The sequence below is a fragment of the Vidua chalybeata genome, chromosome 12 (assembly GCF_026979565.1).
Source record: "Vidua chalybeata isolate OUT-0048 chromosome 12, bVidCha1 merged haplotype, whole genome shotgun sequence".
In the NCBI taxonomy this organism is placed as follows: Eukaryota; Metazoa; Chordata; class Aves; order Passeriformes; family Viduidae; genus Vidua; species Vidua chalybeata.
This window is the reverse complement of record NC_071541.1, coordinates 4,761,131-4,774,516: the sequence shown is the minus strand read 5'-3', so window position 1 is coordinate 4,774,516 and position 13,386 is coordinate 4,761,131. Positions and strand designations below refer to the sequence as shown.

Genomic DNA, 13,386 nt, shown 5'->3' with positions numbered 1-13,386 from the left:
ATACAACTCCTGGAAGCAGGATTTGCCTCACTGCCCTGGCCCATTCAAAGCAAGAAAATGTCATATGGTCTACAGATTAACTAGCTGTCAGGGAATTCCTTCTCTGCTGCATGAAGCTGTGATTCAGCATGTCCAAACTGTCAGAAGGAGCATGATCTCTCCCTTCTGGTGTAAAACTGGTCTACCCAGGAGCTGCATCCCAGCCTCAGGTATCATCCAGGTGCTGCAGGATGTGTCCAGTGCTGCCCCCACAAATGCTTCTGCCTTTACAAGGAAGCTGCCAGATCTTGCAGCAGCTGCCATAAGGATGCAACACATCTGTGCCAGTGCACCTCAGACAGTGGGGCCATTGTGTCACCCCTGTGGCTTTGGCTCTTTCACCTAAATCCATGGCTCTGCAGGGCTGGGAGCGGGCAGAGGGCAGAGCAAAGGCAGCACAGCAGTCCATAGCAGCACCTTGGCCAGGCTCTCTGAAGCCCCCTGATGCTCCCTTGTGTTACCACACAGCACTGGTGGGGTTGGCCTGTTTCCCTCCCTCTTGTTCCAAATCACAGCCAGCACAAAACATCTGGGATTTTGACCTGTCAAGGGATGCTAAGTATCAGACAGGAGCCAGAGAGCTCAGATACATGGTAGGGTTCACTTGATACCTGAGGGCACAAAGATAAAATCTCACCTTCCCCACGCATGAGGGACAGACACTGCCAAGCTGGGTGAGGTCCCCAGCAGAGCACAGAGCTCACACCACAACACAACCCTCTGTGCTCAAGGGCCTCAGGGATTTTGCACAGTATTTTGAAATGTGGACCGAGGGGAAGCCTTTCTTCCAGTTTGGTCTCAGGTACAGGTGTCTTTGGTGGGAATTAGCCACCTATTCAACATGTCCTGGGCCATGCTTAAAAACATTTCCCAAGAAATCTTCCCTTAAGTCTGAACTCTGTTGAGCCATGCCTGGAAAATGTGCCTTGCCATGGATCTGCTGCCAGCAAGAGCCTGATCCTGCACAAAGAGCTTCCTTCAAATCTCAGGGGACTTTTGATGAACAATGGATGCAGGATTGAGTCTGGAGAGAATGCAAACTATCAGGAAATTATTCCCATCCATTATTTTGATCCTTCTATTTTAAAATTGAAAATACAACACAAAAATAACACGGTGTTTGCAGCCAATTCTACTGATTGCAGGGCATTGTGGAAGCATGTGGGGGTTTGCTTTCTTCTTTTTTCCCTCCTGTTAGCAGACAGAATAGGTGAAGAGGTTGAGCTGCAGATCTCATTTCTCCTGTTTTGCTGCTTGTGAAGTCTGCCAACAGAATCCACCTTGACAAAGTCAAGGACTCTGCGTTTAATGTTGAACTGAGTGAATAAATTATGCATGAAATTGTGTCGGAGTCTCTAGTGTGCTCTAGAATTGCTCCTTTTGATATGAAAGGTTAATTCAGAAAGGAGTCCAAAATAGCTGGAAATTGTGAGGATAAGTGGATAGTATTCACTGTTGTGAGCTGTTATTACTAGAAATTGCATTCCCTCTCTGGCTTCCCTAGAGATTTCGCTTTGCTGGTGAATATAAACTGTACTCAATAGAATAGCATTTAGGAGTAACAAGAGTGTATGTCCACACACAGTAAAATATTCTAATGGTGTTTTTAAAAGGAAACTGTACTTTTTCATGTATTCTGTGCACCCCAAGGATGGATTGCTATTACATTTAGGTCAAGAACAAGGCACAGGAAAGGTAATAACTTTTGAGTACATCTTTATTACAAATATGCTGACTGTATGATCCATATCAAAGGAACTGGGCAGTCATTTTTTTTCTGATTGAGTTTGTATGTGCCTTATGAGAGTGTTGTCTCTGATCAGGACTCCAATCAGGTTTGCTCTGAGCTTTGGCAGAAGATTCATTCATGTTTTTATTTGGGATGTCCTCTCCCTGATCTTTTGCTGTATCCATCAGCTTCTGTGCCCTTTCTCATGGTCACTTTTGGTACATCTCCTCAATGGAATGCAGTGTTACACTTTTTTTTTTTTTAAGTCTGAAAGGAAGTTAATGACTCACTGTAAGCAAAAGCATTAATTTTAGCCAAGTTTGTTCTGAATTAAAACTCTTATTGCCATCTGTTACCATCTATGATGACTCTGTAGCAAGGAGCAGGGATTGCACTGTAAACACTCAGGAAATTGGTTTCAGCAGGATATTTTGCAGGCAGATTATTTCCTTCTGGATCTCAGCTTTCCTCACAGTTGGAGGCATTTGGGCTCTGCCTCTCCAAGCAAAGGACAATGGCATCTCCAAAGAGCTGTGAGGTCCCAGGCAGGGCCTGGCCCAGCCTGTGCTGGGGGGGCCAGGGTGGTCAATCGCTCATTTTTAACCCCCTCATCCATACTGGACAACATGGAGTTGTCCCCTCCACCACTGTGCCCATCTTTCCAGTGCTTGGCTCTGCAGTTAGAGCAGATCTTTGATTTTCTGGCTGTTTTTATTCAGCAGTGGGTGCTGGCAGTGAGGAAACCCTCTCCAGTGGGTGCCCTGGCCATGGTGACTACCTGCCTGGGTAACCTGTGTTTTGCTAGCCGAGGGACTCCAGGAAAAAGAGCAATTTCCTCTCCCTGTGGCTGTTATCCTGCTGTTTAGAGGCTGCTCCAGAGGTAAGGCTGGTTCAAGGAATTTCGTGGATTCCTCTTATATCCCTGGAGCTGTTTCTAGCTAAATATGGAAAACCCAGCAGCAGTTATGAAGCTGTGGAAACATGAAGCTCAAATGATGGCAGGTCCCAGGAGAAACTCAGGTTATTCCTTCTGTGTGTCAGGCACTGGGTACCTGGATGCCCAAGTGACCCTTCTGGTTGGCCATTCAGGACTCAGTGAAGAGAAATGCCTTAGGAACCATGGCCTGGCACGCCCAGGCAGTGCAAAGACAAGCCTGGTGTGCACTGATTACACATCCAACCCAGGCACCCTCCTGGGATGGATGCTGTGATGTTAACAGGTGGTTTATCTGTATCAGAAGACAGATAAGAAAGAGATAAGCTGTCAGCAGGTAGGCGGCACAGGAAGAGGGCTGAAATGGGAAGTCCAGCTAATATCCAGAGAGCTGCACAGCTCCATATGGACCTAATGAAGTCAATGCATAAACGTGAGATTCTTTTTCATTGGGGAGCCATCCCACAGAGCAGGAGTAACATATGTTCAGCCATGGCCACATCTGTTTCTGGATGTCTGCCCCCCACCTCCTCCACCCAGGAAGGTTACAAGTCAGAAAGTACTGATAAGTCATGATAATTACTTCAGTTTGGCTTTGGCTCTTCTCCCTGAGGAATGAGACCTCTAATCTCTCTTCATGATGGGTTCCTGCACCCAGCTTTCATCTTCTGACCCTTCCTGAAGTATCTACATTGGACAAACTGACTGAGGTGCAACCTGACATAAGATACTCTTCCACAGTAGCAAAAATGTTCCTGCTCCCTTCCACCAATGTGGCTCAAGAGGGAACCAGGGCAAGATTTTTCTTGTTGGTCATGGGATGAAAAGATGAGTCCCAGAAATCCAGATGTCCCAGTTTCTGCTACATTTATAATAAACCAGCATATATTTGGCCTTAAGGTCTTCTTTCATTATAGTGTAATGTGTCCTAAATGTGGGCTCATGAATGCTTTCAGCAGAGTTTCTGTGCTATCAAGCATCCACAGATAAATGTGACTATCCAAGCTTAATTCCCTCACCACTAACAAGCTCACAATGACACCAGTTTGCACAACAGATGAGTTCAGAGATTCAATAATCTGCTTTCCTCGATTTCCTTGTCTGATCCACACACTCCTGTCTCAGAAAGGCTCCCGAAATCTCTCTTTGGGAGCCATTAACCATACTTACTCCCAAACCAAACTAGTTTTTCACATTCTGTTGCCTTTGTTGATGCTTTTGCTGGTACATCCCAAGGGATGGCTCATCACTCGTTGTGCACAATGTCTCTAAACACAAAAGGGAAATCTGGATGCAAGAAGCACCATTAAAAGTCGTGGTGGAGACAGTGAATTCTGGAAAACAGAACTGTTTCTCTTTTCCCTTGAAATACAAAGACTTGAAAGCATTTCTGCTCGCCGAGATAGGTGGATGAGATGTTGTTTCATTGCAACGCACACAGATGCAGTTAAATAGTCCCAGATGGAATCTGAAATATTCCATAGCAGCCTCTTGGGCAGTGAGTGCATTAACTGCCACAGGAGAAGGCTGTAAAGGCTCCCATCTGGTCATCCATCAACACTTTTATACATTATCATCAGCAGCCTGCTTGGAGGGAAGGTGTGCCACATTTCTGAAAATCCAATTAGATGATAGCAGCCAGTTCTCTTTTATCCTCTCTGTTGCTGAGCCATCCAAAGCATTTTTTTAGATTAAAGAAACATCATTTTCCTTCACAGGGGCTGTGCTGCTTTATCTCTATCATGACCTGTTCTTTCATGTGCTTTATAATTCTATATTAATTGGGATTTCAACCATTTTCCTGCTACTGAAGTGGGACACACTAGTTTGCAATTCCCAGATCTGCCTTATGCCTCTTTTTTTCCCCCAGACTGATATAATTGCCACTCTTCAATTTGTTGATAGTTGCTCTTTTGAGAAGAGAGAACTTCTTGCAGCACCGCAGTGTCAGAGTTTGATGTCAGTCTTACCCTGATGGATCAATTTACCTTGACTCAAGGTATGCAGGTGTTTCTGCTGTGACTCTCAACACCATAAGCTGGGATAAGCCATCCTCTTTTATATCCTGATTTTCCTTGAGAAGTTTAGAGATTCATTGCTAAAGAATTGTTTGCAAAGCATGGAAAACTCCCAAGATCTCCAGAAGCATTTCTAGCAGTGTTACCTTAAAAGAACAAGTTTCTGTCTGGTTTGGTGTTTATATAAACAACAAATTAATGGCAACATGTTAAACTTTCAGGTAAATAATTAGTGTTTTCTCCAATATAATTTTTTTCCCAGGCACTACATGCTGAGGACGAGCACTTTGATATAGTCTTTATTGATGCTGATCAAAGGAATGCTGCTCAGTACTACAGCTTTGTCATGGATAACCACTTGCTGAGCATGGATGCAGTGATCTGTGTAGAGAATACACTCATGAAAGGACAAGTCTACCTGGAGAATGTATCAGATGAAAATGTACTAGCTGTCAGAAAATTAAATTCAGTGATTAATTCAGATCCTCGTGTTGAGCAGGTTAGTGCAATGCCATTGGTTAAGGTGCCCTCAGTGCTGTATCTATGGATTTTGCAAAGTACTCTTTAAAATGCTTCTTTTGTTGGTGCCATTATCCAAAGGACCTAAAATGAACTCAGATTTTATTATAATTCACCTCACTTGAGCTGTAGGTATGAGTTTCTCTATTCAGGAGTGGTCTCTGCTCTGTCTACATCTTATAGTGTGTTAAAGGCAAGATAAAAGGAGAGCACTTAGGAGTAAATAATCAGCTCTACAGCACAACTAAAGAATCACCACTCTGCTTTAAAGGCTCTGGGGGCTGTAGGGCATCACCAGCACAACAGGAGTTAGCAAAGAGAATAAAAAGAAGAAGTAATAGGATGCACAGACAATATGTTGTGATTTTAGAAACGGGAGAGACAAGACTGCATTTTTATTCCCTGGCATTTGTGTAAGCAATTAGTTTGGAAGAGGAATGGGAGCAAATACAAATGCCTGAAATGTTTGTGTTGGCTTCAGCTAAAGAACAGGAGTAGGGGAAAAACTACTGTGGCCTGAGGATTATCCTTCATATCAGTGGAATTTGGGTGACAGAAAGCCAGGTACCAAGCAGATGAGAATTGTGTTATATTTGCAGGTGATTTTGCCTGTGCAGAGTGGACTGAGCCTCATTCGGAGGAGCCCTGTGCCTCCAGATGCAGTGATGGAATCCAAGGTAGGTATTTCCTCTCTGTGAGCATTTCTGGGAAAATTTTGACTCTGCCAAGGACAGGGACAAAATAATTTTCAGGAGTTTGGTGGCAAGAACCCAAACATGTGGTACCATAATCATGGGTTTAGCAGCTTACAGCTTGGCACCTTTTAGCATCACTAGTCCAGGGTTGCACTAAAGCTGATAAATGCTGATTCCTTGCAAAGTCTTTCAGATCAGCTGGTCCTGTGATGAATCTCTGGAGTGGCTGGTGTACTGCTCACCAGGCATCAGTGCCTGGTGCTCTCCCATCTTTCCTATCCAGAGGAGTGTGGGAAGATGGAGCTGAGGACCAGCTGAAATGAACCAGGACAACATTTCTGAAATAGTTCATTTTTTTTTGCTCAAAGGCAGCACAGAATGCCCTCCTGTGCTCTCTGAGCTGGATATTTTCAGGCCCCTACATTTTGCTTGTCCTAAGGAAAAAAAAGGTGCTTTTATCTTTCTCTGTTTTATGTAGTGGGCATCATCCAGCTGTAATGAAATTCCCATCTGGAATCATAATGGCCTACCTCAGTAAACCCAGACCCAAACATCCTGGTTGTTTTGCAGTTTCTGAGCACTCCCAAAGCTACACCCACTGGTAATTCCTGGCATTTCAAACTCAATATTTTAAACATCTTGTATTTTGCATTTTGATTCCAGTCGGGGGGAAATGATGTATGGCAGCTGATCAGATGACAGCTTGGTTTAAGTTATTGGCTGATATCTTTATTTGTGCACCAGCCTTGTGAAGATATTTTGATTGCACTCTACTTGACCCAAATCCTGCCTTTGGAACCTTGTTCTTAGCCTCTTAGCTGAGCCTGAGGGCAAGATTGGGCCCTGGGGATGAAATAACTGGAAGACTTAATCAGTGATCTTCTAAGACTTTGTACCCAAGCCAGGCTAGGAAATGCCATACGCTACTCTCCTGAAAGTGGAATAGTTGTAGCATCTCCCCGGTGCATAGCCCTTCTGCTCCATTGTCTGGCACCTTAATGCTCTGTTTGATCTTCATATCTGTATGGATAAGGGGGCTTTTTGGCTTGAATTAGTGATACTTTTTGTATTAATTAATGGGCCAAGAAGACATGGATCCCTGCTCATGCTCCCACCTTGTTCTCACCAGCAGAGTCCTTCGCAGCTGTCAGTGAGCTCTGCCCCTTACTGTGCAGCGTTTGTGCTCTTGTTTCAGACAGAAGTGGTGAAGGATGATGTCTTCTGGGGCTGCAACCAGCGCCGCATCCTGGAGCGGCTGCGTTTGGACGGCAGGGTCGCCTACGTCACAGGAGCAGGGCAGGGAATTGGCAGGGCCTTTGCCCACGCCCTGGGGGAAGCTGGGGCTAAAGTGGCTGTGGTGGATCTGGTCCTTGCCAAGGCAGAAGCGGTGGCATGTGAGCTCAGCCTCAAAGGTAAGCACCAGGCGTGATAGGCACTGTAATGGGTGGCTTTCCTTCAAACCTCGCACTACTCTGTGTGATGGGAGCAATCACCTCCCATCCAGCCCTGCTGGGGAAGTGCTTAGAGTAGAGGGTTTTCAAGCCATGGGCACAAAGCTTCTCCTGCCCTGTCAGTGTTGTGCCAGCACTCATTGATACCACACCATGTGCGAGAGTTATTTATCAATATAAACTCTTCTTGAGAGGCAAAGTGATCCAAACAAAATTCCTCGCTAAAAGTGTCCAAAGTGGTGAGCCATAGCTGACAGGAACAGAGAAAGATCACCTTGTACAAGTGAGATCTGTGTGACCAGCACCAGAGATGGTGCTGCTCAAAGTAAATCATGCAGGCTTCACTATGAGTGAATGAAAGATACAGCCCACAAACTCACCTACCCCCTCTTCCAGATCTTATATCTGTACCATGAGCCAAAACACCAAAACAGGGTAGTTGTATTGTCAGTCTGAATCTCTCACTGTGCCCTTTAAATTGAAGATAAGTAATTTTTTAAGCTCTCTTTCAAACATGCGTGCAAGGTCAGGTATGGGAACAAAACACTAATAAACATAATAAGTAAAATCCCAAATAAGAGGTAAAATCCTCTACAAGCCACTCCTGTTTTAGCAGTAAAAACAGAAAGTGTAACATAAAATTGAATTTCCCCCTAGAGCTGTGCTAAATTGCAATTGTAAAGGGGAAAAAGAAAACTGGAAATATAATTTTAATGATAAAAGAAAAGGAAGTATTACTCATTTTATAAATTCTTCTGTGAGATTGCACTTGAGCCTTCTTCAAAGTTCAGTATTTCATTGTCTCTAAAGATGGACAATTACGCAGGAAATTTTCACATTCCCACCTGGATAAAGTCACCAGTATTTGTTTTCACTCTGACTTCTGCAAGGGATTTGGCCATTAGAAACCATATTCTCCAGCAAAACCAGCCCCTGCAGAGGCATTTATATCACCCAGTCTCAGGAAGAGACAAGGATTGGTGTCATTCTGGTTTGGACACCATTCTGAGGCTCCCCAGAGAACATTTAAAGCAAAACATCCCTGTCTGCACAACCCCAGCTCTGCTAAGCAGGAGACACTTCACACAGAGTGTCGGTGCGATGGTTAAAGCTCTGATCCCTAATAATGACCTAGAAGAAAGTGTCCAGTTCCTATTAGAAATTCTAGAGTCATCCATTCCCTCCTTCCCTGAAGCTTTTCATTCACTTATGCACTGGAGCCATATGGTTTTGGCACAAAGTAGCTGTGCCCTACACCTTAACTCTCCTTTTGGACATTTTTTCCCTGTGAGATCCTGCATATCAAGCAGAGCTATTCGGATGGAAATGGGCTACTTGATAGAGCCATGAGACTTTGGATGCCAACAGCCTATTGGAAAATGAACTTAACTCATCTCCAGGGCATTTTCAGTAGGAGTTTGATCATCTACCCTTCAATGGCTGCCCTACATCTCTGCTCCTTCAGCACTGGGCTGCCAGCCTGGAGGAGGTGGGGGGTTGTTCCAAAATGCAGTCGGAGAGGTCATGAGGCATAGCAAATATTATTGCAGTCTAAAGCAAAGAAAATCTCACTTCTCACTCTTTACACATCTTTATCCTTTGAGGTCAAATATTATCTATCAATTTGACCAGTGCAGCTGGTCAGGGCACATCTCTTCCATCTCATGATGGGTTTTGAGGTTTTGAATTTATTGTCGTTCCCTGTTGGAACAACCCCCAAACTTTGTAAAGCTTTTGTGAAAGGGAATTACATCCAAATGCCCGTTTTTGGAAAGGATCTGAAAAGGTCAGGTTTTCAATCTTTTCTCTCCAGAGGTAACTAGAGATTCCAGCCTGGACCTCAGAAGCTTTCCCTTGAAAACTTTTTGTTGAAATCAATGTTTCCATGAAACATTTTGGCTTCAAAGAAGTATCATGCTCTGTTGGAAATAAATTTTGACAAAAAGGCTCAGCTAGCTTTACTCTCAAAATATTCACGAGTAAATTGAAGCAATCATAACATTAATACGTATTTTTCCTGCTTTAATAAGGACAAAGGGGCTGTGATTTTTTTCCTCCTCTATGGCTGTAGATCTCTGACTCAAAGTTGGAAGCTCAGTGCCCCAAGTCATTCCCATACTGATACTTTTTCAAAACATTTTGCTTAGCTTGCTTAGAGCTGCTCTGCTTTTTGTATCAAGGAGCCCTTTCCTGCCTTTTGGGATGGTGCCATCATTTCATGATGAGTTTTAAACATCAGAACGCCTGTGATCTCAGTTTTAGCTTTGTTAGACAGCTTGAGTGTATGTCCCTTGGCTGCAGGGCTCTTTGTTTTTAGATCCTGTGTGAATACCTTTTTCAACAGTTACTAATGGATCCTGACTGAAGAACCAAAAATGATGAAACATTACCAAAAAATCCTAAGGGTTACCTTCCACTACACACACCTCTGTCTTCAGGGGGAATCACTGCCTGTACCCTAAGGGAAGAATTAGTCTGATGGGATTTTTAAAATGTGCATTTTCACTGTAAACTATGCAAATGCCTTGTGCAGTGTCACTCCTGATCTTCTTGTCTATATGCAACATGTTACTTCCATTTACACTGAGAGACCAGAGATGAAGCCCGTGGCAGGGGGACGTCTGTGTGTCCCTGCAGAAGGACACCTCAGGCATATCCAGCACAGTGATTGTCTCCAGCACAGAGCCCCTGGGCTCCTCTCCTGCCCCTCTCATTACAAACCCGCCTCCACGAGCCCCACAAAACTGAGCTGAGTGCTGTGGAGATGCACTGGCCCCACCACGCACCCAGCAGCATCATCCTGTGTTGAGTGTCTTGCCCCTGATTGTGTCTGTAGATTTGAAGCTATTTTCCCACAGTTTGTTTTATTTATTATTTTTAACAGGTGGTTTGAGGGGACAGTGGAGAGACAGAAAGTGGTTTCCTCCCCCCTCTCAGAGTGCAGGAATGTCAGATGAATTGATTAAGGTGGAGTGTGGGACTCTGGTTTGAAGTGTGAGCGTGGTTTCACTGCATCTTCACTAGACACTTACATGTGGCACCTTTTGTCTCATTTTTATAAACTGATCTATAAGATGAAGCTCTAAATGGGGTGAGAGTTGGAGGGCAGGTGAAGAGTCTTTCTGTTACCATTAGTAACACACTTGCACCCATTTTATCTGTAAATTGCAAAAGAAAGATCGCAGCAACTCCCTGTGTGTTACATGTCTTGATAACAATTAGGGGCTGTCTGGCTATTCTTATTCTTTCAGCATATTTAGCGTAAAATCTGCCATAAAATAAGGGGTCTTGTTTTGTGGCTGAGCATGCATCCATTTTTTAGTTGTCTGTATTTTTTCTCTGCCATGGAAATCAAGAGAACGGTGTCATCACTGAAAGGGGCAGGAGCTCCCATGCCCTGGCATCCCAGAGTGGCATCACCTTGGACTGTGCACTCTGACAGGCTCCTGGAGGCACTGGAGATGAGCTTTTCCATGCAAAAGCCTCTTTCCTGCCATTTTCTTCACACACACAACTGGGCAATTCCTGCTTTGCCTTGCTTTCCTGGAAGCCTCCGTCTCTGCTTCATTTTGGGAGAGTCTCCTCCTGGAATAGGATGATCTCTTCTTTTGAATGTTTCATCAGAATGATCTAAAAGAGGTACCAGTGTGGAACAAATTTGTCATTTATATAGAAGAAAAATACCTTGCTTTAATAGCTGCAACTTCCTACCCAGACTACTGATCATGGTCCAACCCCAGTGGCCACCTCCCTCCTTCCTTAATTTAAGACCCATTTCACCACAGCCCTTACTGGTGTAGCCTTGTTTGGCTTTGAGGCTGGTTATAATCCCAGTAGCATCAGGCGCCTCAGCAGGCTTCTTATGCTGTCTAACAATAAAGTTATTTAAAGCTGATTTTTATAATAAATTAAATGGAGTTGTTTATGGATCAGCCCTGGTACAAAAGTCAATGGCTGGATTATTTTAGGAAAAAATGCAAAAATTCTTCATGTTTCAAATTTGGTAAATCACTGCCAGCTGTTTGCATTATTCTGGCAGTGTGATTTGCAATAAATAAGTCACTGTGACTGCCATACCTGTGCACCTGCAGGTATTCCCACTTAGCTCCCACCTAAAACTGGTTTGGCTTTGTCTGAGGCTCCCATCTCTCTGCATGCTGTAGTTCATCCAGAGAGCAGTTCGGGACAAATTAATTTGATTTCTGTAGCATCCTGGGAGGGGGACCTGGCAGAAGAAAAGCATCTGTAGAGCAGCCGGGTGCTGGGGAAGCTGCAGTTGAGGGTTTGGACAGAAGATGGTGCAGTGTTCCAAGCTTCGTCCTGCCCGAGTGGCAGCCGTCGCTCCCACACCTGGGCTCCAGGCTGGTCTCCAGCAGGCAAACCTCGCAGCAGTCAGCAACTTTATAATGGTACTGCAGAAACAAACACGCGTTTTGCTACTGTTTGTGGAGCAATGAATTAAGGTGGAATATATGTATATACACACATGTATGTATAAAATATAGCTATGTATAAAATATAGCTATATATAAAATATCTCTATATGTGAATTAAAAAACAATCATAAAATAGAATTTTTTTTTCCCCTGTGAATTCTCATGCTGATTCTATCACTCTTATTTCAATGCAGGCATTAAAAGCCTTGCCCTGGCAGCAGATGTAAGCAAGCCTGAGGATGTGCAGAGGATGGTGGATGCAATCGTGGCTCGCTGGGGCACAGTCCACATTGCATGCAACAATGCAGGAATCAATCTGAACTCTGCAAGTGAAGAGACTTCCCTGGAGGAATGGGACAAAACTTTTAATGTTAATTTACGAGGATTATTTTTGTGCTGCCAAGTAAGTGTGAAATACTGTACTGGTTAGTTTTGCAAATGAGTATTAATATTCTAAGTGCTTATTTTATCTCAAGATATAATAGCATTTTATTAATAATTATCACAATAAAATTGGTCCTAGTTTTGGTGGAGTTTAGGAGAGATTTGCTTTATATTAATTACAGATTTTGGTCAATACATTCAAAAGCAGCTGGTACTTGTTGGCTACCCAATCCCAGGCCAAAAGTTTTTTGAAGGGTGGTTATTTGACAACCAGAAAGCTTGGAGGGGGGAATTCCCAACATTCATGATTTTTTTTTTTTTTTTAATATTGCCAACAGTGGAGAGGTGTGAAATGGCAATGGGATTTTTTCCCTGCATCAGCCATTTTTATACCAAGTTTTTATATCAGGTACTTAAAAAAAATGTGTTAGCACATCAACTCTTCTGAAAAGACTAATTTATTATCATGTCATTATTAGCACAATCACAGAAAGGGTCACTGGTCTTTCCTTTAATTTCTGTCACAGGCTGCAGGCCGCATTATGCTGAATCAAGGATATGGGAAGATAATTAACACAGCATCTATGGCAAGTTTAATAGGTGAGTGATGAGAGCTAACAGTTGTGCTTCAGAATCCATATTTTAATTACTACCGATGCTATTTGAATCAATTAAACCTGTATTGGGAAGGAGTAAATCACTGACATTTCGTATTAGAGGAAATGTACTACAAAATTTTTATTGATATCATTTTTCAACATTTATCTGTCCTCAATGTTTTAGAGCACTTATTACTTTTTATAGAAAAGGTGGAGACACCCTCTCTGACTCTGGTGCAGATACCACAGGAGAGGTGCTGCTCCCTCCATGCTGTTCCAGGCAAACTCCTTGGCACGTGGGAAGCTGAGCCCACAAGAAGCTTACAAGCCACCCAAAGGATTTTGTGCCAGTATTTGCCCTGGTACCCATGGGTTTTATAATATTCTCATTGCCAACAGGTGCCTGCACCAACGCTGCTGAATCAGCAGTGTCATCAAAAGGACCAATAAACCATTGTAACATATGGAATGAAATCCCTACTGCTGAGCTAATCTGGAAGGCTGCTGAGCTGAAGCCCATGTAACAAAAATTGATCAATTACACAAATTAAGCATAGCCCTTTAGGAATTTATTTTATTGGT

At 43.5% G+C, this 13,386-nt stretch overlaps 1 protein-coding gene across 1 annotated transcript in view; it reads left to right on the top strand.

Annotated features, from left to right (window-relative positions):
- The window catches only part of LOC128794131 (uncharacterized), a 33,534-nt gene that overhangs the window by 8,887 nt on the left and 11,261 nt on the right, over positions 1-13,386 (top strand). Inside the window, exons 5-9 of the mRNA XM_053953791.1 lie at positions 4,983-5,219; positions 5,839-5,916; positions 7,130-7,346; positions 12,016-12,224; positions 12,733-12,805. Of these exons, the coding sequence (XP_053809766.1) occupies positions 4,983-5,219; positions 5,839-5,916; positions 7,130-7,346; positions 12,016-12,224; positions 12,733-12,805 (814 nt within the window). The remainder of the gene's footprint in view (positions 1-4,982; positions 5,220-5,838; positions 5,917-7,129; positions 7,347-12,015; positions 12,225-12,732; positions 12,806-13,386) is intronic.